This window comes from Microcaecilia unicolor, chromosome 8, assembly GCF_901765095.1.
Source record: "Microcaecilia unicolor chromosome 8, aMicUni1.1, whole genome shotgun sequence".
NCBI classification, from domain to species: domain Eukaryota; kingdom Metazoa; phylum Chordata; class Amphibia; order Gymnophiona; family Siphonopidae; genus Microcaecilia; species Microcaecilia unicolor.
In genome coordinates this window covers 200,148,692-200,170,392 of record NC_044038.1, presented here as the reverse complement: position 1 = coordinate 200,170,392, position 21,701 = coordinate 200,148,692, and the positions used below count along the sequence as shown (strand labels likewise).

Sequence of the window (21,701 nt, the reverse complement as noted above, 5' to 3'; positions counted from 1 at the left end):
TGGGGCGTGGACCAAGACCCCGTCATTGGGTACGAGACCCTGGGGGAGGACCGGAGGGAGCACCTCCGGGACGGCGGTCTCTGCGAAAGGAATGCTGCTTGGGGGAGAAATTCCTCTTGAAGGAAGAGGGGGCAGAGGAACCCGACTTGCCCGGGCGGTACCGACGGGCTTCCTGCAACCGTCCTCTGGAGGTACCGGGACGAGTACTAGCCCGAGCCCTGACCTCTGGTAATTTCTTGCCCTTAGACGTGCCGAGATCGGTCACGATTTTGTCCAGCTCGACCCCAAAGAGCAGCTTGCCTTTAAAAGGCAACCTAGACAGGCGGGATTTAGAGGCGTGGTCAGCAGACCAATGTTTCAGCCAAAGCCACCGCCGCGCAGAGATTGTCTGAGCCATGCCTTTCGCTGAGGCCCTCAAGACATCATACAGCAAGTCTGCCAAATAGGCTAAGCCCAATTCCAGGGCCGGCCAATCAGCCCTCAAGGAATGATCCGAGGGAGAAGCCCGCTGCACCATAGTCAGGCATGCCCTGGCCACATAGGAGCCGCAAACTGAGGCCTGCAAACTTAAAGCAGCCGCCTCAAAGGACGACCTTAAGGCCGCCTCCAATCTTCTGTCTTGGGCGTCCTTTAGGGCCGTGCCACCTTCCACCGGCAACGCCGTTTTCTTAGTCACCGCAGTGATTAAAGAATCCACGGTAGGCCACAGATAGGCCTCACGTTCACTCACAGCCAAAGGATAGAGGCGGGACATAGCCCTAGCCACTTTAAGGCTCGCTTCTGGGACATCCCATTGAGCCGAAATTAAGGTGTGCATGGCATCATGCACGTGGAAGGTTCTAGGCGGGCGCTTCGTCCCCAGCATAATGGCAGAGCCAACAGGGGCTGAGGGAGAGACGTCCTCCGGAGAGGAAATCTTCAAAGTGTCCATGGCCTGTAACAACAGGTTGGGCAAATCCTCTGGGCTAAAAAGCCGCGCTGCAGAGGGGTCATCCGCTCCATCCGAGCGGGGATCCGTCTCCTCCAAGGAATCCGCAAAGGACCGTTGGGAGACCTCAGACACGCTGCCCTCATCTACATCGGAGGAGACAAATTCCTCCAAGGCCTGGGAATCAACCCGAGGGCGTTACCTCTGGGAACCTCAACCTCTTTACCAGACGAGGGAGCAGGGGCAGCGTTGTGCATGAGGAAGGCCTGATGCAGCAGCAAACAAAACTCGGGGGAGAAACCCCCCAGACTGTGCACTTCCGCAGCCTGGGCAACAGCCCTAGACGCACCCTCAACCGGCGCTCGCAATAGCGGGGGAGAGACATGCTGCGCATCCAAAATGGCGTCCGGCGCGAAACTCCGCGAAGGAGCCGCGCGGGAAGAACGGCTCTTAACTTTAGCCGCTTCTGTGCCGTCGCCCAAATTAAGGGCGTTCATGGCATTAATGTCTCCAACCTCAAGGGCGGCCCAAGAAGAAGCCGTCCGAGCCGCGTGGCCGGCCAAGATGGCGGAGGCGAGGAGCGGGGGATGGGCGTTTATGGCGGGAAAACCCGCCACGCCGGAGGAAGGACCGGGACATTCATCGGTCACGAAACTGTCACCCAACAAGGGCGAATCAGGCTTTAAGACCCCCGCATCCCCTCTAGAAGCGCTCAAGCGACCCGGGGAGCGACCCTTTGCGCCCTCGCCCTCCGACGCCATATGCCACGAGGAGAAGAATCGGGGAACCCCCTGCCCGTTATAAAAAGGTAAAAATTACCTGCTGTCCGCTCCGAGTTGTAACGACCTGGTGTCCCAGTGAGTAGCTGCAATAGACGCTTAAATAAATGTCGAAATAAACGCCTTTAAGGACGTTCAAAAATTTTTTTTTTTTTTTTTTTTAACAGAGCCAGCGGGAGGGATGAGAAAAGGAGGGACCTGGCACCACCAGGTTTGCACTTGCTCAAAAGAGCCCTCAACCCCAGGCACTCAACAAAACCTAAAAGTTAGGCTTGGAGGCCTAGCCAGAGCTGCTGCTGTGTGTGACCACCACCTGCTGAGATAGAGAACATACTGGGGAGTTTCCGGCAGCACATGACCACATATAGGGAGGCAAAAGTTTGCTCTCTATCTCCACCTGCTGGTAGATGGACACAACCCACCAGTCTATGGATTGATCAGCTTGATGATATGGAATTAAATATTTAAATACTGTAGCATAAATACACATGAGGCAATTCAATTGGAGGGAAATTCTTGAACAAGGGGGCATAGGATGAAGAAGGGGATAGGCTCAGAAGTAATCTGAGGAAATACTTCACGGAAACAGTAGGGTCATTCCATGCCAAGTGGTCTAAACCTTCCCATCATCATGCTCTCCAATTTTGTTCAAATTTTATCTGTTGCGCGAATCAGGTGTTAAACGAAGTTTCCCAAAATTTGAGGTCTCTAGTTGCAGATCTAGACCCCCTTTTCTGAAAGGTTGTCAGTCCATGAGCGTGTGACATTTACCAAAATGCCATTTTGGGGTCTAATAAAATCCAAACACATTTATAAGAATGGCTAAAAAATTCAAATCCTGTACAATTTTTGATGCTAATTCCAATGAAATACATTTTAACATTATGGATGCAAAATCCAGTCAAACAAGTTGACTCAAAGTGTGCATCAAAATTGGTCGCCACTCATCGGAACATATTTGGACCAATATTCAGACCGCAACAACTTCCATGCAAACGGACTTGAAATGTTGAACAAGCATTATGCTTGTGCTGGACATAATACTGCCAGATTTGCAACTAACCAGCATCTATAACTGCCCTGCAGGATCTCTTCAAAGTTGGCACTATCAGCGCTAATGGTAAAACATACCAAAGTTCAAAGCCAATTATTAAAAAGAATATGCTGAATCAGCTTGTAAACAGTATCATCTGAAAGAGAAAATTGTGCTCTACAACACTGTGTTTTTGTTTTGCAATGCACCATTAAGTAGCCATTTACTCAGGTCAAAGTATGTTATATTTAGTACGCTTGATGCACTAATTTTTCTTCATTTCTAGGAAATTGAGTCTTAATAGTCGCTTAAAAGTATTGATATATTTATTCATTCGTATTTTATTCGTTGATTGTCCAATCGTTTATTGTGCGCTGTTATGGTGGATTGGAAACGTTTGTGAAGCATCAGTTGAACAGAAAGATGCTTTCATAAGCTTTATGCATCCTCATGGTCCTGTTACTTCATTTTATTGGCCGGTAAAGACGCGATACTTGCTGGATCCCAGAACAACTTATCATTGCTGTTATTCCAGTTCCATCAGTGACATCATCTGGTCAGCAATATAGTTTCCCTGAAACCGTTCTCTTGCAGATCAATGATGCTTTCAGAATGATGAAGTAACTGAAGAAGGCAGGCTTGGGAACCTGCAGTGAAGTAACTGAAGAAGGCAGGCTTGGGAACCTGCAGTGAAGTAACTGAAGAAGGCAGGCTTGGGAACCTGCAGTAAAGAAACACACAATCAGGCTTGGGATCCTACAGTAAAGAAACCCACAATCAGGCTTGGGATCCTGCAGTAAAGATACCCACCTGTGGCTGTTACTGTATGGCTATCGGGCGTGGCCCCTAGGGCGATGGGGATGCTGGTTTCAATGTGATAACCAGTAATGGCTCAGCCATCATGGACCAATGCAATACATCGCGCACACAAAATATAACATACTTTGACCTAAGTAAATGGCTACTTAACGGTGGCTTCGAGGACATGGGCGGAAAAATCGAGCCAGCGAGGTCAAACGCGATGATGCCGAAAGAAGGGGCACCAAAAAGGAAAAAAACCTGTACGCACGCAAAGAAAAGGAAACTTACGGAGGAAAAACTTCTACGACGTAGCGGAAACCTTTTTTTTTTTTTAAACAAACACACACACGAGAGAAGAGGAGCCGAAAAGGCACAAAAATCGCGCGAACGCGATGGGGGCCTCTCTGGGGGAGAGAACAAAATACGTCCGTTCTGACCGTGGAAAAAGAGAGACTGACGAGCACGCTTGCGTTTGGGCGGAAGACGGTCGCGCATGTGCGATGCGCACGGATCACACGAGAGCTAGGAAGATCTTCCGATCCTGGGGGCTGCCGTGGACGTCACCCAATCGTGAGAACAAGCAGCCTGCTTGTCCTCGGAGAAACCCTATTACTATGTAAGCCTTATTGAACATGCTTTGAGTGGGAAAGCGCGGGGTACAAATGTAATAATAATAATGTTTTGAATAATTGTCTATACTTATGGATGTGATTTCTGAACACGTGGCATCATTAAAGCACAGACTTTTAAATGCCCAGTTGGGTATATGTGCTAATCTCAACTTTGTTAAATGTCTCAGACATGAGGAGGAAGTGACATCACCAGCTCGATAGCTCCCGCTCCTCGCAGCCACAAAAAGCAATATTTAGCAGCCATCAGCGATTTTGAACAGTTTCCAACATGTCCTCCGAAGTTACTTACCTCAAATTGCCATGAGCAAAGCGCAGTCTGCGCAAAACAAAGACCCTGAGAAGTCCGCTGGTGGAGGGCCGAGCAAGACGCCGAAGCACCACGAGGTAATGGCGCAGGCCTCGCTCTCGGACTCAGACTCGGCTTTATCGTTGGCAGAATCGTGGAGGCCACCCGCCAAAAAGGGTGTCTCCAGCAAACTTCAAAAATCTAAAGAAGAAATACTGGACCAGATGGAGGTTCTGAGCTCGGACCTCCGGGAGTTGGGGGGACGGGTACAGGATGCGAAACTGCAGCTGGAAGAGCACGCGGAATCCCTGACCTCCCATGAGGCGCACTTGCAAGAGCTGAACCAAAAAACGAGGGACCTGACTTATAAATTGGACGACCTCGAAAATCGGGGTAGGAGAAATCATCTCCGATTTCGCGGAGTTCCTGAAGGCAGCAAAACGGAGGATGTTCCCCAAATTGTGCAAACCCTGTGTACTAACCTGTTGGGGACCGAGGCGGCAGCAGCAGTGGCAATAGAACTGGACAGGGCACACGGAGCCCTGGGTCAGCGACAGGAGAGTAGAGCGCGATATGAAATCGTCCGTTTCCATAAGTATGAAGTCAAAGAGCAAATACTCGCCTAACCCCGGAAGAAACAAGATCTGGAATTGGTGGGGGCCAAAATAACTGTATACCAAGATCTTTCACAGTTCACTCTGCAACAGAGGCGTCAATTGAAACCGGCTTTGGATGTTTTAATCAAGGAGCGTATCACCTACAGATGGGGTTTCCCTTTCTCAGTGAATTTTACAATCAAGGGGGTCAAACACAGAGTCTGCTCGCTAGCTGAAGCGTGGTCGTCCCTGCATGCGGCGGGTCTGGTGAATTCAATAGCACCTCCGGGAGCGGTGGCACCTGCTACTAAAGTGAAGCTCCAAAAATGGCAGCGGATCCCTGAATCCACTACGCGGAGTAACCCGAGGCGGAGAGCAGCGGCAATGGGAACCTGAACTTTGGCGAAGCAGTTTCGTTGGGGTCTGCAATTCGAGTTCAGTGCTTTTGTGGCAATCATTGGGATGATGGACATTCTTGTGGTAAACAGGAGATAGTGACTTTTGAAGACTTGCCAAATTGTCAGTTATCCCTGGTGTGTTTTGTTTTGGGGGGTTTTTTGCATGTAATTTTGTCTGGAAGTATGAGGGGGGAATTCGTAAGGGGGGATGCTACAGGATGTGAGGGTTATGCTTTGAGTGATGGCGGGTGGGTAAAATAGGGGGAGGCGGGAATGTGAGGGGTGTTAGGGTGTGTTTTCGAACTGTTTCTAGAATGAGTATGTGCAGAGGGGACTAGGGTAACGGTGGTGGCTGGGAGGTGGCTGGGGGGGGGGGGGGGGGAGCTGGGTTGTCTGGAATACAGTGGGTTACTTTCTCTTTTTCCCCACTTAGGGGGTTTGTTCCCTCTGGCTGGTGGTTGGATGTGGGGGGATGGAGGGTTGGGGGGGAGGGATTGGGCTTGCATATTATGGGACTAGGGGGGGTGCAGACATATGTAGTGGATTGTTATGTAGTGTTTGCCTTATTCAGTTTTATTCACCCGATATGAGTACAGACTTAAAGGTCTTATTCTATAATGTAAAAGGGTTGAACGTGCCTCAAAAAAAGGCAAAAACTCTTTAAGGAGTTCCAGCATTTGAAACCTCATATAGTAATGTTGCAGGAGACGCACCTTCGCCTGCGGCATGAGAGACTCCTCTCCCATCCTAACTATCCCAGGGCCTTTTTGGCCTCCTCTGCAGATGGCTCTAAGAAGCGAGGGGTGGCAGTGTTGTTCCATAAGATGTTATCAGCCCAAATAGTGAAAGTCAACTGGGACCCAGGTGGGCGTTTTTTGTTTTTACATATCATTATAGACCAAGTGGACATAACTGTAACTTCTATATATGCACCAAATGACCACCAGGGGGCTTTTTACACCAAGGTGAAGAATCTCTTAGCTACATTTGCTCATCTTGGGGGGGAGACTTCAACGGGGTTATGGACCCGGCACTAGACCGGTCTGGATCAGCTCAGCAAGTAGGGAATAGGGATTCTCTGGCTCACTCTTTGGGGACCCTAGATGTTTGGAGATTGAGTCTTGCGCATGTGAGAGATTATACATTCTTTTCTGCAGTGCATGCCTCGTACTCATGTATTGATTATATTTTTCTTGATGTAGCCCTTACAGAACGGGGCCCGAGTGCAGGTATAGGTAGTGCAACATTATCGGATTATGCACCGGTCTGGGTTACACTGCCTACTATTAAGGCGGAGATTAAAGACAAGATATGGACACTTAACGCGAGTGTGCTACAAGAGGGGGAGGTAGTGAAGGGATGCAGGAAAGTGTTATAGTACTTGGATTTGAATATGGAGTCGGGGCCCCCCCCTTAGTATAGTGTGGGACGCTATGAAGGCCGTGTCTAGAGGCTACTTTTTGCAACTAGCCAGTCAGCGTGCCAGGGTCCGTAGGAACCAATTGGCTCAATGTCTGGATAAGATTCGGACCCTAGAGGAGCGGCATAAGGCGTGTGGCTCTCCGGCAGTCCTGGAGGAATTGCGAGGCCAACCAATTCTAGATTCCATTTACTCAGAACATTTATGCCAGCTCCAATCAAGAACGAATGTTCGTTCATATGGATTTACTAATAAGGCCGTCTCTTGGCCCTATGGCTGCGTAAACAAAAGGTGGAGAGGGTGGTAACTCAGGTCCGGGGGAACGGAGGTTATACGAAGGCGTTTTGGCAAATTTTACCAGGAGTTATATGACCGGGAGATCAATCCCTCTGCAGACTCCATTGCAGATTACTTAGCGCTAGACACCCTGGGAGCTGACGCGAGGCCAAATGGCAGTACGCGGTACTGAAAGTGCTGCATCCCCAACCGAACCCAAAGATACTTCCTGTGAGCTGGAAGTATCGGTATGTATGTATATGCATCCTTCAAGTCCAGGGAGCATAGCCAATCGTTTTGCTGAATCATGGGAAGAAGGGTGCCCAGGGAAACCATTCTGAACCTTTCTCGGACTAGGAATTTGTTCAGGGCCCTTAGGTCTAGGATGGGACGAATCCCCCCCTGTCTTTTTCTGCACAAGGAAGTACCTGGAATAGAATCCCTGCCATTCTTCCCTTGGTGGAATGGGTTTGACCGCATGAGCCTTTAGAAAGGGGGAGAGTTCCTCTGCAAGTACCTGCTTGTGCTGAGAGCTGAACGAATGAGCTCTCGGTGGGCAATTTGGAGGTTTGGATACCAAATTGAGGGTGTATCCTAACCGAACTATTTAAAGAACCCACCGGTCGGAGGTTATGAGAGGCCACTTTTAGTGAAAAAATTTTAACCTTCCCCCAACCGGTAAGTCATCCGGAATGGACACTTAATAGTGGCTATGCTCTGCTGGAGCCAGTCAAAAGCCCAGCCCTTGCTTTTGCTGGGGAGCAGCACGGGCCTTAGGCGCATGCTGTTGACGAGAACGAGCGTGCTGGGGTGTACCCTAAGCAGGCTGGCGAGTCACTGGAGCATAACTATGCCTAGAAAAGGCGTAAGTACTCTGAGACCCACCAAAATACCTCCTAGATGAGGAGGTGGTCGCAGAAGGTGCCCGGCGGGACAGAAAAGACAGCATCGGTATGCTTCTTGATCTCGTCAACCAGTTCCTCAACCTTCTCTCCAAAAAGTTTATCCCCCCCCCCCCCCCGGCATGGGGCATCCTCAATTCTCTGCTGGACCAAATGGTCCAGGTCAGACACGCAGCCGTGAGAGTCTGTGATTCGCTATACCCTGGGCAGAGATTCTGGATTCCACATCAAAAGTGCCGTAACCTGCCTCTGGCCAAGAACTTGCGACACACCTTCTGCTGCCTGACCAGCTGGTGAAAAGGCTCGGCATGCTCCGGAGGGAGTGCATCAACCAAGTCAGACAGCTTCCTCACCGAGTTCCGCAAGTAGACGCTCATGAAGAGCTAGTATGATTGAATATGGGCGATGAGCATCGTGGCCTGAAGCATTTTGCTCCCAAAAGAGTTCAAGGTCCTAGCTTCTCTGCCTGGGGGAGCCGAAGCCTAGTCCCTAGTACTCTTGGCTCTCTTGAGAGCGGCATCCACCACCATGAAGTTGTGGGGTAACAGACTTCGCCAACCCAGGTTCCCCATGGATCAGATGCTAGGTGTCAATTTTCTTTGGGACCAAAGGGCCAGAGAGGACGCCCAGTTCTGCACGAGGACTGCCTTGAGTACCTCGTGCAGAAGAGCCATCACTGCCTCCTTAGGTGGAGAGGTGTAGTCCAGGACCTCAAGCATCTTAGCCCTGGGCTCACCCTCCACTTCTACGGGGAAGGGTATGGCCTCAGCTGTTTCCCACACAAAAGAGGTGAATGATAGCCTCCTCTCAGGTGGAGAGGAAGGTTCTGACAAGATCCCAAAAGACTCATTGGAAGAAAAGTACCTGGGATCCTCCTTAGACTTCCAAGAGCGCTCCTCTTCGGTATCAGACAGCACTACCCTCAGGGATGTCCGAGACCAGGACCGCCCCGACACAGAGGACCTGTGGCCTGGAGAACGTCGAGGAGTCGGTTCTTGCCTTGACTCCACCGAAGATTCCTCCACCATCGAAGGCGAACCGGCCTGGGTGGCAGTCGACACCGGAACCACACCGTGGGCTGGGGCCAGGCGGGGCTGCAGCGGAAGGCATGGTAGGCACATCGCTGCATAAAAGCCTCCAAGAGATCTGGAAGCAAGGCCCAGGGTTGCTTGTCGAAGAGTCGCCATCAGAAAAGGCTGAGGGGCCGGTGTGGGCTCAGGTTGCCTAACCGTCTGGGATGCAGGAATAGGATCTCGGCTGCTGGGAGACGGGCGCGTCGGCAACTCTTGAATGGGGGGGGGGGGGTGCTCCTCCTGGCGCCGACGCTTCTCAGGTACCTGATCCCTCGACATCCCATGCGTCAAAGGAGAGCGGTGTTGGTGCTTCTTGGCCTTCGCCCGATGCACCTCACGGAGACTCCTTAGTGCCGACGAGGACAACGAGGAATCCTCAAGTCGTCTCGGGGTCGGGTCTGACAAGTCGGTCCTGGGGGGCCTGCACAGCAGGAGGCCTCGAGACAGGTGGAGACCCACTCGATGCCTCACTACTTGCAGCAGCCATCCCTACCGTGACTCCCGATGTCGAAGGACCGGACTGAGCTCCAAAAAGATTTTCTCTTTGAGCCTCTCGGGAAATTTGCGTCCTTTTCCTCATACGAAGACAAAGGATACAATTTGCCGGACTATGATCGGGCTCAAGGCACTGAATACACCAAGTGTGTGTATCAGTACCTGAGATGGTCCGGTTGCACAGAGTACAATGCTTGAAACCACTGGGAGTCTTCGATGACATGGAAGGGAAGACTGCTTCGGCAAAATCAAGAGACTCGATTGTGCCTAAGGAAAAAACGTAAAAGGCACAAAAAAACAGGGGAAACCCCAGCTGATCAAGCCTAAATGCGGCCCGCACTGAAAAAATAAGAAAACTTAAACGCGGGCAAAAGAAACAGAAATTGAGGGAAAAAAAGGGGTGAAAAAACAGCCGGAAGGCACTTGAAAAAGGCTCTTTCCAGGGCGGAACGAGGAGCTGCAGAAAGAACTGCTGCTCCTCAGGGGAAGGCACTGGCAACTTTGCTATATATTATGCCGGTTCTCAGCCCGACATGGATCATCGACCCACTTGTGAGAATATAGCCTGCTTGTCCTCGGGAAAATGCCCTAAACCTCTCCATGTCTAGATTTATAAATATGGGCCTTCTACACATTTTCAGTTTATATGGCAGCTTTTATTTTCCCATGAATTTATCATTGTTTAAGAGAGAAAAAAAAAAGAAAAACAGGAGAAAAATCAGTGGAAAATGGTGAGTTGTGTTTGCAAATTTAAATATCAGTGTATTTTTGTGGAAAGATAACATCTTCCTATGATGTAACTGTTTATAGTGGTGATTTTTAAACTGAATGGTTACGCTTTTTTATGGCCTAGGTTATAGGGCCTATTCACTAAGATTTTTTCCAAAGTATATGGGGAAGAATGCTTAAAGAGGCCCCCAAAAGCGAATGCTACATACCTGTAGAAGGTATTCTCCGAGGACAGCAGGCTGATTGTTCTCACTGATGGGTGACGTCCACGGCAGCCCCTCCAATCAGAATCTTCACTAGCAAAGTCCTTTGCTAGTCCTCGCGCGCCCGCGCGCACCGCGCATGCGCGGCCGTCTTCCCGCCCGAAACCGGCTCGAACCGGCCAGTCCAGTATGTAGCAAGACAATACCAGGGAAGACACAACTCCAAAGGGGAGGCGGGCGGGTTTGTGAGAACAATCAGCCTGCTGTCCTCAGAGAATACCTTCTACAGGTATGTAGCATTCGCTTTCTCCGAGGACAAGCAGGCTGCTTGTTCTCACTGATGGGGTATCCCTAGCCCCCAGGCTCACTCAAAACAACAACCATGGTCAATTGGGCCTCGCAACGGCGAGGACATAACTGAGATTGACCTAAAAAATTTACCAACTAACTGAGAGTGCAGCCTGGAACAGAACAAACAGGGCCTTCGGGGGGTGGAGTTGGATCCTAAAGCCCAAACAGGTTCTGAAGAACTGACTGCCCGAACCGACTGTCGCGTCGGGTATCCTGCTGCAGGCAGTAATGAGATGTGAATGTGTGGACAGATGACCACGTCGCAGCTTTGCAAATTTCTTCAATGGAGGCTGACTTCAAGTGGGCTACCGACGCAGCCATGGCTCTAACATTATGAGCCGTGACATGACCCTCAAGAGCCAGCCCCGCCTGGGCGTAAGTGAAGGAAATGCAATCTGCTAGCCAATTGGATATGGTGCGTTTCCCTACAGCCACTCCCCTCCTATTGGGATCAAAAGAAACAAACAATTGGGCGGACTGTCTGTGGGGCTGTGTCCGCTCCAGGTAGAAGGCCAATGCTCTCTTGCAGTCCAATGTGTGCAGCTGACGTTCAGCAGGGCAGGAATGAGGACGGGGAAAGAATGTTGGCAAGACAATTGACTGGTTCAGATGGAACTCCGACACGACCTTTGGCAAGAACTTAGGGTGAGTGCGGAGGACTACTCTGTTATGATGAAATTTGGTGTAAGGGGCCTGGGCTACCAGGGCCTGAAGCTCACTGACTCTACGAGCTGAAGTAACTGCCACCAAGAAAATGACCTTCCAGGTCAAGTACTTCAGATGGCAGGAATTCAGTGGCTCAAAAGGAGGTTTCATCAGCTGGGTGAGAACGACATTGCGATCCCATGACACTGTAGGAGGCTTGACAGGGGGCTTTGACAAAAGCAAACCTCTCATGAAGCGAACAACTAAAGGCTGTCCTGAGATCGGCTTACCTTCCACATGGTAATGGTATGCACTGATTGCGCTAAGGTGAACTCTTACAGAGTTGGTCTTGAGACCAGACTCAGACAAGTGCAGAAGGTATTCAAGCAGGGTCTGTGTAGGACAAGAGCGAGGAGCTAGGGCCTTGCTGTCACACCAGACGGCAAACCTCCTCCATAGAAAGAAGTAACTCCTCTTAGTGGAATCTTTCCTGGAAGCAAGCAAGACGCGGGAGACACCCTCTGACAGACCCAAAGAGGCAAAGTCTACGCTCTCAACATCCAGGCCGTGAGAGCCAGGGACCGGAGGCTGGGATGCAGAAGAGCCCCTTCGTCCTGCGTGATGAGGGTCGGAAAACACTCCAATCTCCACGGTTCTTCGGAGGATAACTCCAGAAGAAGAGGGAACCAGATCTGACGCGGCCAAAAAGGAGCAATCAGAATCATGGTGCCTCGGTCTTGCTTGAGTTTCAACAAAGTCTTCCCCACCAGAGGAATGGGAGGATAAGCATACAGCAGGCCCTCCCCCCAATCCAGGAGGAAGGCATCCGATGCCAGTCTGCCGGGGGCCTGAAGCCTGGAACAGAACTGAGGGACTTTGTGGTTCACTCGAGATGCGAAGAGATCCACCAAGGGGGTGCCCCACGCTTGGAAGATCTGGCGCACCACTCTGGTAGTTGAGCGACCACTCGTGAGGTTGCATAATCCTGCTCAGTCTGTCGGCCAGACTGTTGTTTACGCCTGCCAGATATGTGGCTTGGAGCACCATGCCGAGAAGGCGAGCCCAGAGCCACATGCTGACGGCTTCCTGACACAGGGGGCGAGATCCGGTGCCCCCCTGCTTGTTGACATAGAACATGGCAACCTGGTTGTCTGTCTGAATTTGGATAATTTGGTGGGACAGCCGATCTCTGAAAGCCTTCAGAGCGTTCCAGATCGCTCGCAACTCCAGGAGATTGATCTGTAGACCGCGTTCCTGGAGGGACCAGCTTCCTTGGGTGTGAAGCCCATCGACATGAGCTCCCCATCCCAGGAGAGACGCATCCGTGGTCAGCACTTTTTGTGGCTGCGGAATTTGGAAAGGACGTCCCCGAGTCAGATTGGACCAAATCGTCCACCAATACAGGGATTCGAGAAAACTCGTGGAAAGGTGGTTCACGTCTTCTAGATCCCCAGCAGCTTGAAACCACTGGGAAGCTAGGGTCCATTGAGCAGATCTCATGTGAAGGCGGGCCATGGGAGTCACATGAACTGTGGAGGCCATGTGGCCCAGCAATCTCAACATCTGCCGAGCTGTGATCTGCTGGGACGCTCGCACCCGTGAGACGAGGGACAACAAGTTGTTGGCTCTCGTCTCTGGGAGATAGGCGCGAGCCGTCCGAGAATCCAGCAGAGCTCCTATGAATTCGAGTCTCTGCACTGGGAGAAGATGGGACTTTGGGTAATTTATTACAAACCCCAGTAGCTCCAGGAGGCGAATAGTCATCTGCATGGACTGCAGGGCTCCTGCCTCGGACGTGTTCTTCACCAGCCAATCGTCGAGATATGGGAACACGTGCACCCCCAGCCTGCGAAGTGCCGCTGCTACTACAGCCAGGCACTTTGTGAACACCCTGGGCGCAGAGGCAAGCCCAAAGGGTAGCACACAGTACTGGAAGTGACGTGTGCCCAGCTGAAATCGCAGATACTGTCTGTGAGCTGGCAGTATCGGGATGTGTGTGTAGGCATCCTTCAAGTCCAGAGAGCATAGCCAATCGTTTTCCTGAATCATGGGAAGAAGGGTGCCCAGGGAAAGCATCCTGAACTTTTCTTTGACCAGATATTTGTTCAGGGCCCTTAGGTCTAGGATGGGACGCATCCCCCCTGTTTTCTTTTCCACAAGGAAGTACCTGGAATAGAATCCCAGCCCTTCTTGCCCGGATGGCACGGGCTCGACCGCATTGGCGCTGAGAAGGGCGGAGAGTTCCTCTGCAAGTACCTGCTTGTGCTGGAAGCTGTAAGACTGAGCTCCCGGTGGACAATTTGGAGGTTTTGAGGCCAAATTGAGGGTGTATCCTTGCCGGACTATTTGGAGAACCCACTGAACGGAGGTTATGAGAGGCCACCTTTGGTGAAAAGCTTTCAACCTCCCTCCGACTGGCAGGTCGCCCGGCACTGACACTTGGATGTCGGCTATGCTCTGCTGGAGCCAGTCAAAAGCTCGCCCCTTGCTTTTGCTGGGGAGCCGCGGGGCCTTGCTGAGGCGCACGCTGCTGACGAGAGCGAGCGCGCTGGGGCTTAGCCCGGGCCGCAGGCTGTCGAGAAGGAGGATTGTACCTACGCTTGCCAGAAGAGTAGGGAACAGTCCTCCTTCCCCCCAAAAATCTTCTACCTGTAGAGGTAGATGCTGAAGGCTGCCGGCGGGAGAACTTGTCGAATGCGGTATCCCGCTGGTGGAGATGCTCTACCACCTGCTCGACCTTCTCTCCAAAAATATTGTCCGCACGGCAAGGCGAGTCCGCAATCCGCTGCTGGAGTCTATTCTCCAGGTCGGAGGCACGCAGCCATGAGAGCCTGCGCATCACCACACCTTGAGCAGCGGCCCTGGACGCAACATCAAAGGTGTCATACACCCCTCTGGCCAGGAATTTTCTGCACGCCTTCAGCTGCCTGACCACCTCCTGAAAAGGCTTGGCTTGCTCAGGGGGGAGAGCATCAACCAAGCCCGCCAACTGCCGCACATTGTTCCGCATGTGTATGCTCGTGTAGAGCTGGTAAGATTGGATTTTGGCCACGAGCATAGAGGAATGGTAGGCCTTCCTCCCAAAGGAGTCTAAGGTTCTAGAGTCTTTGCCCGGGGGCGCCGAAGCATGCTCCCTAGAACTCTTAGCCTTCTTTAGGGTCAGGTCCACAACTCCAGAGTCGTGAGGCAACTGAGTGCGCATCAGCTCTGGGTCCCCATGGATCCGGTACTGGGACTCGATCTTCTTGGGGATGTGGGGATTACTTAGTGGCTTGGTCCAGTTCGCAAGCAATGTCTTTTTCAGGACATGGTGCAAGGGAACAGTGGACGCTTCCTTAGGTGGAGAAGGATAGTCCAGGAGCTCAAACATTTCAGCCCTGGGCTCGTCCTCCACAACCACCGGGAAGGGGATGGCCGTAGACATCTCCCGGACAAAGGAAGCAAAAGACAGACTCTCGGGAGGAGAAAGCTGTCTCTCAGGAGAGGGAGTGGGATCGGAAGGAAGACCCTCAGACTCCTCGTCAGAGAAATATCTGGGGTCTTCTTCCTCTTCCCACGAGGCCTCACCCTCGGTGTCAGACACAAGTTCACGGACCTGTGTCTGCAACCTCGCCCGGCTCGACTCCGTGGAGCCACATCCACGATGGGGGCGTTGAGAGGTAGACTCCCTTGCCCGCATCGGCGAAGCTCCCTCCGCCGACGTAGTCTGGGAGCCCTCCTGGGAGGTGGCCGCAGTCGGCACCGCACGCGGTACCGACGTCGGGGACCTCACCCCGGGCGATGGGCCAGCCGGCGCCACGCTCGACGGTACTGGAGGCGCAAGCACCGCCGGTACCGGAGGGGTAGGGCGCAACAGCTCTCCCAGAATCTCTGGGAGAACGGCCCGGAGGCTCTCGTTCAGAGCGGCTGCAGAGAAAGGCATGGAGGCCGATGCAGGCGTCGACGTCAGAACCTGTTCCGGGCGTGGAGACTGTTCCGGGCTGTCCAGAGTGGAGCGCATCGACACCTCCTGAACAGAGGGTGAGCGGTCCTCTCGGTGCCGATGCCTGCTGGGTGCCGACTCCCTCGGCGACCCAGAGCTCTCGGTGCCGACGCGGGGAGGAGACCGGTGTCGATGCTTCTTCGACTTCTTCCGAAGCATGTCACCGGAGCTCCCCGGCACCGACGAGGAGGACGTAGAATCCATCCGTCGCTTCCTCGGGGCCGAGGTCGAAGCAGGTCGATCCCGGGGGGGGGGGGGGGGGGGGGGGGGGGGGGCTGTACCGCAGGAGCCCTCAGGGTAGGGGGAGACCCACCCGAAGGCTCACCGCCACCAGCAGGGGAAAGGGACAGCCCTCACCTGCACTCCTGACGATGCACCACCGTCCGACGACATCAGCAGACGAGGTCCCGGTACCACCGACGCAGCTATCCGATGTCTCGGCGCCGATGCAGAGGGCCGATGCCTCGATGCACTCGATGCACTGGCGGCCGAGGATGAAGGTCTGGACGCTGACGACGTCGATGCACTCGATGACCCCGGTGCCGATGCCGACGAAGAGCCCGAGAACAAAACGTTCCACTGGGCCAAGCTCGCTACCTGAGTCCGCCTTTGTAACAGGGAACACAGGCTACAATTCTGAGGACGGTGCTCGGCCCCCAGACACTGAAGACACGAAGAGTGTCTATCAGTGAGCGAGATTACCCGGGCGCACTGGGTGCACTTCTTGAAGCCGCTGGAAGGCTTCGATGTCATGGGCGGAAAAATCACGCCAGCGAAATCAAAATCCGAAATGACGAATTTGAGCACCAAAACTTTGAGGGAGAAAAATCTCGACCGAGGCCGAAAAGAGGCCTACCCTGACGACGAAAGAAAACTTACCGGGGCAAAGACTGGAAGTACGGGAAGGGGCAAACGAAACCCAAGGGGGTTTGTGGAGCACTTTCCGAACGAAATTAAACCTTTTCCGAAGAAAAAACACGTCGATTTGAACAACGGACGCGCGAGGTCGACTCTCCGGGGCTCGACACGGCAAAAACACAGCCGTACCGAGTGCGGACGAAAGAAGACTGGCCGGCTCGAGCCGGTTTCGGGCGGGGAAGACGGACCGCGCGGAGCGCGCAAGGACTAGCAAAGGACTTTGCTAGTGAAGATTCCGATTGGAGGGGCTGCCGTGGACGTCACCCATCAGTGAGAACAAGCAGCCTGCTGTCCTCGGAGAATGCTTAATATACAAGCATACCCTCCCTTCTCCTCTTTCTGAGCACCCACTGTTTTTCTCTCCTCACAGCCCCTGTTGCTCACTCATATGCCTGGGGTGGCTCTAGACAGTTACGTACTAACCCAGAATCTCATGGTCCTGGTCAATCACTGCAATCATACCATAGGATTATGGGTACTGGGCAGCTTCAAGAGTCTAACAGCTGCACTGACTGGAAAGTTGGCAGTCTCTACCCTACCAAAAACACTGCATTTGCTCAGGCTGAGCCCTAGTGTGCTGTACTGTGGACACAATCACAGTCTTCAAAAGCAGCTACCATTTGTTCATACAATTAGGTGAAAATCAGTTTAAATTGAAAATAAAGGTACTTAACTACAAAATAACTGATGCCCTGATGCTCAGAAGCAAATGCAGGGCCATTAGCGCCGCACTAGTGCCCGCATTTACTACTGCCAAATGTTCAGAGCTGGCAACTGCGTGAAATGAGCATGCCAGCTCTGAACTCAATGTGCATGCAAATGCATGCTATAAAGGGTCTTCCATATTCCTCCCCAATGCTCAATGGGCAGCGCGTCAAACAAGGGCACTGCTCCCGCAGCAAATCCTACACCAGCTCGGAGCTGGTGTTAGGATTTGCCAGGCCACTGGGGAGAAATGGGAAGACCCTGTTTAGCATACATTTGCATGCTTTGCAGACCCCTCCCCCCAAAACAAGGGCCTGGAGGTCTGGTGGACCCCAAATGCATAACCCCCTCTAGGAACATACATAAAACCCTGGTGTCCAGTGGGACCCTTACCAGGAAATCCCCCCAACCACAGGCTAGCCTGGTGGGTCTAACGATGAGCCTGCCGCCCTAAACTCCCTCATACCTTTAACCAGGAACAGGGACTAGAACTCCCTCCCTCCTCCTGTGGGCACCTCATCAAAATGGTGATGCACTGGGCAGGGCACTGCCATTTTGAGGAGGTGCCCGCAGGAGGGAGGAGGACTAGTCCCTCCTCCTTCTTTAAGGTATGGGTAGTAGGGGGGTGGTTCCTGGTATGGACCACCAGATTATGTATGTTTTGGTTGGGGGGGGGGGGGGGGGGGAAGAGGGTGTCCATCAGATATTTAGACCCTTGTGTTTGGGGGGTGAGGAGGAATCTGGAGGTCTACTAGACCACCAGGGCTTTAGGCTTGACAGAGCCCAGACCTGTCAAACCTCTTCTGTGGAGGATTGTGCCTGGGCTCTTGAGCGTATGCCCAGGCACAATCCACCCACTTTACTTCATCATGCTCAAAGCTAATAGCGCACATATCATTTGCATACTATTAGCTTTGAGCATGAGGAAGTTATTGTTGGGTGCTGTTGCCAAGCAGTAAACTCCAGCACTGTTCCGTACAGCGACTGAGCATCGGCCTTTCAGTAAGATAACTTCTGATCCACCAGCAAGGAGATGCTTGGAGAAAGCACCACAAAACTTAGGAACTATTTCCATCATACTGACAGATACACAAGAAAAGTTCACCTTTTTCAAAGAATCTCCATGTCTCTCATGAATGTATTTGAGGAATGCTGTTGTCCATTGTAACGTTGTTGCTTTATCAGTCTCGGCATTGCAGAACGGAACTAAAAGATTTAATTCATCACAGCAAATTCGAATTCTTCGCCTAGAGTCATATACAAAGATGCAATTTGAAAGGAATACAATGTAATGAGAAGCCAAGTGATATTTATTGGGGGGGGGGGGGGGGGGGGTGGCAGGCTGTGATCAGATTTAATAATGATCTTCCATTAATAAGTAAAAGCAAGAGACAACAATATCAGGAAAAACAAACAGGACAGAGAATATGTCCAAGTGCTCTCCTTAGGCACAATCAGGAGCATTATTAGATCCAAACCATCTTTTCCCCAGCCACTGGGGGTAAAATGATGTAAATTTACATCCTCAATTTAGTACATTCATTAAAATAAACATGTGATCTATAAGACAGAAACCACTCTAATTCACTGGTTTATATAATTCCCTATTATGCTACACTTCTTTATATCTCTTTCATAGCTCCTCTCACCTTCTATCTCTTTCCATGCGGTTATGCCTTTCCCTACGCTGAGAGCTTCCTCCCTGCTGGCTGCTTTGTGCCTGTGTTGACTGCCAGGTGGCTCCCTGTGCGGCTCCAGAGCTCTGACCATCACCTACATTTTGAATGTCACCAAGAACTCTGCGTTCTAGGTTTGTGTCCAGCTGGCGGATACGACTACGGCTTCTTTTGTTAACTGCCTGTTTACATAACGCTTCTTCTTTGCGAACAAGAAAGAAATGTAATATCAATTTTTTTCAGCAAACTTCCAAGAATTATTGAAACAAACTCAAAAATCCTATAACACTCAAAGAGCCACATTTTTATTTGTAGCATGTTTTAACATCTCAGATCAATACTGAAAACGATTTAGCTGAGTATGAGAAACACCTGCCTGGTTAAACTGCTTTGACCGGCCCTAGAGTAAATATTCAGTGGCATTCAAGAGTGTCACTGAGTATCTGTTCTGACCATCACGGCACTCTTTGGTTAGTTACAGGGCAGTGCAGGTGAGGAATCAAGATGGACCCAGAAATTATCTGGGCACCACCAATATTCAGTGCCAGGACAATTATCTAGGCAAGTAGGAATGTACAAACAGCAGTCCTAGCTTGCCCAGATTGTTATTTGAATACTGCCCTGTTAGCCAGCATCCAGATAACTTCTAATGGTCAGGCAATACCTGGATATTCAGTAAAAGGTGCACAGATTAGGCCTGGAATTGAATATCCAGGTCAAATTCAACCTGTGGTGGTCATTACCTTAAACATTACTGACCACCGCCAGTAGAATATCAATCATAATACATATTGGAGCATTATTTCCCCCCCCCCCCCCCCCCCCAAAAAAAAAAAATCCCTAAAGTGCTATGGAATTTACATTTGCCTTATAGCAGAGGTAAAAAAAAGTTGGTAGTGTAAAGCGCATGCAAGAATTTAAAAAATAAATACCATGTTGCCTGCTTGCCCCCTCCCCGTCTACATACTGGGGTCACTACCTGAGTTTTAAATCAGCATTACGTACTTTAACCCACAGAGAGGGAAGACAGCTTTCAGCCACTGATTTTATCTGGTAAAATTGAATGTTTCCTTATTATATGCAGAAAACCTTTACCTTTACTCCCTAGTGTAGTACAATATGAAAGGGACCTTACTGCTTAAAACACATTATGAGCAAAGATAGTCATATAATTGCATTAAAATGTACTTTCTTCATGGAATCAGCACACAAGTCAATTATATTTTAGAAAATGTAGAGAAGTGCAACAAATAAATATTAGGATTAAAAAGGTAATTTCCAGTATCAGATATATTGTCATTTGAAATCTGTAAACTGCAATGCTGTTATGACTATCCGGATATAAATCTTTATAAATCTTCATCAGAACTCAACCTAAAAACTCCAGCAAATACAGAAAGGAAATACAATAAGGGAGGCAATGAATAGCACACTAATAACCAACTACCACCACACATGTCTGGAAAAACAAAGGATGGAGGAAGTGGGTAGGCCAGTAGCCCCGATACCTCCAAATCAATGATCAATGGAAGACTGTTCAAAAATCCAAGTCTTATTCCTGGTCTTAAATTTACAATACAATTTTCAATACATAATGTGACACATAAGGTCAAAAAAATAGGGGCCAATAAAGAAAACAAGAATGATGGGTGAAGACTAATTGAAGCTTGGTAGAAGGATTGACAAATCAAATACTAGATTGTGAAGAGTGCAGAAGTCACAAAGGTTGATATGGAATCAACATGGAATTCAGGTAAAGCAGTAAGCCATGGGGGAAAACATAGAAAACTAGTATCAAGAGTTTAAATCTGATCCTATTTAAGATGGGAAGCCAGTGCTGTTCTTCAGAAGAGCAACTATCTGTTTTTCTGTACATTATAAAGCAGTTTAACTGCAGTGTTTTGTATAAGCTGAATGTGCTTCAAGTTTGTTACTAGGGCATGTAGTAGAATTTTCATGGCTTTGGAATTCAGAAAAGGACACCAAGAACAAATTTTACTAAGAGTAAAAAATGATATGAGATACAAAAAAAAAAAAAAAGACTGGAGTCAAACCATACTCATTCAATGAGTGCTCAACTGAAACTTCTGATCCTGCAACTAAGATGAAATGATGGAAACGGCCTGTTCCTGGTGAACCAAACTGAAATTGAATCCATTCAAACTGAAGGCAGCTTGAAAGAGGTGAGCCATATGGAAGTGTGTGCCAAATTAAGATTCACCTTATGTTGGATAAAAAGTGTGACTGCTGTTTTAGTCCACTAAGTTTCAACAATTGACATCTCATTACAAGAAGAAAAGGCTTTTTATCCAACACCAACTACCCCCCCCCCCCCCCCAAAAAAAAAAAAAAAGGTTTTACTGGAGGAGTATGTTGGGCATGAAGCTCTAGGGCAGGGGTTCTCAACCCAGTCCTTGGGACACACCAAGCTAGTCTGATTTTCAAGATATCCCCAACAAATATGCATGAGAAATTTGCATGCACTCCCTCCACTGTATGCAAATCTCTCTCATGCTTATTCATTGTGAATATCTTAAAAATCAGACTGGCTTGATGTTTCCTGAGGACTGTGTTGAGAAACCCTGCTCTAGGGAAACTGGTGAAGACCGATACCATTCCAGTCCTTCAGCTGGTTTCGTTGCCTATGTTTTTCTTTGCAGCATGAGAAGGGAGTCTCCAATAAGGCCATTTTCTTGCTCAACATTTGGAGTGTGGTATCTAAAAGGGATGCTAGAAGGGTTAGTTCACTTTAAAAATTAATAGAAATAAAACTGAACATAAATGTTATGTTACTCACGGCCTGTATGCAACACTGTTATATTCCAATCTTTATCTACTAACAACGATACATTGCAAGCCACATTGAGCCTGCA

At 50.2% G+C, this 21,701-nt stretch overlaps 1 protein-coding gene across 1 annotated transcript in view; it reads right to left on the bottom strand.

Moving 5' to 3' along the window:
- The window catches only part of TCFL5 (transcription factor like 5), a 144,191-nt gene that overhangs the window by 38,750 nt on the left and 83,740 nt on the right, over positions 1-21,701 (bottom strand). Inside the window, exons 4-5 of the mRNA XM_030212192.1 lie at positions 18,802-19,027; positions 18,258-18,399 (exon numbers count right to left, since the gene is read on the bottom strand). Of these exons, the coding sequence (XP_030068052.1) occupies positions 18,258-18,399; positions 18,802-19,027 (368 nt within the window). The remainder of the gene's footprint in view (positions 1-18,257; positions 18,400-18,801; positions 19,028-21,701) is intronic.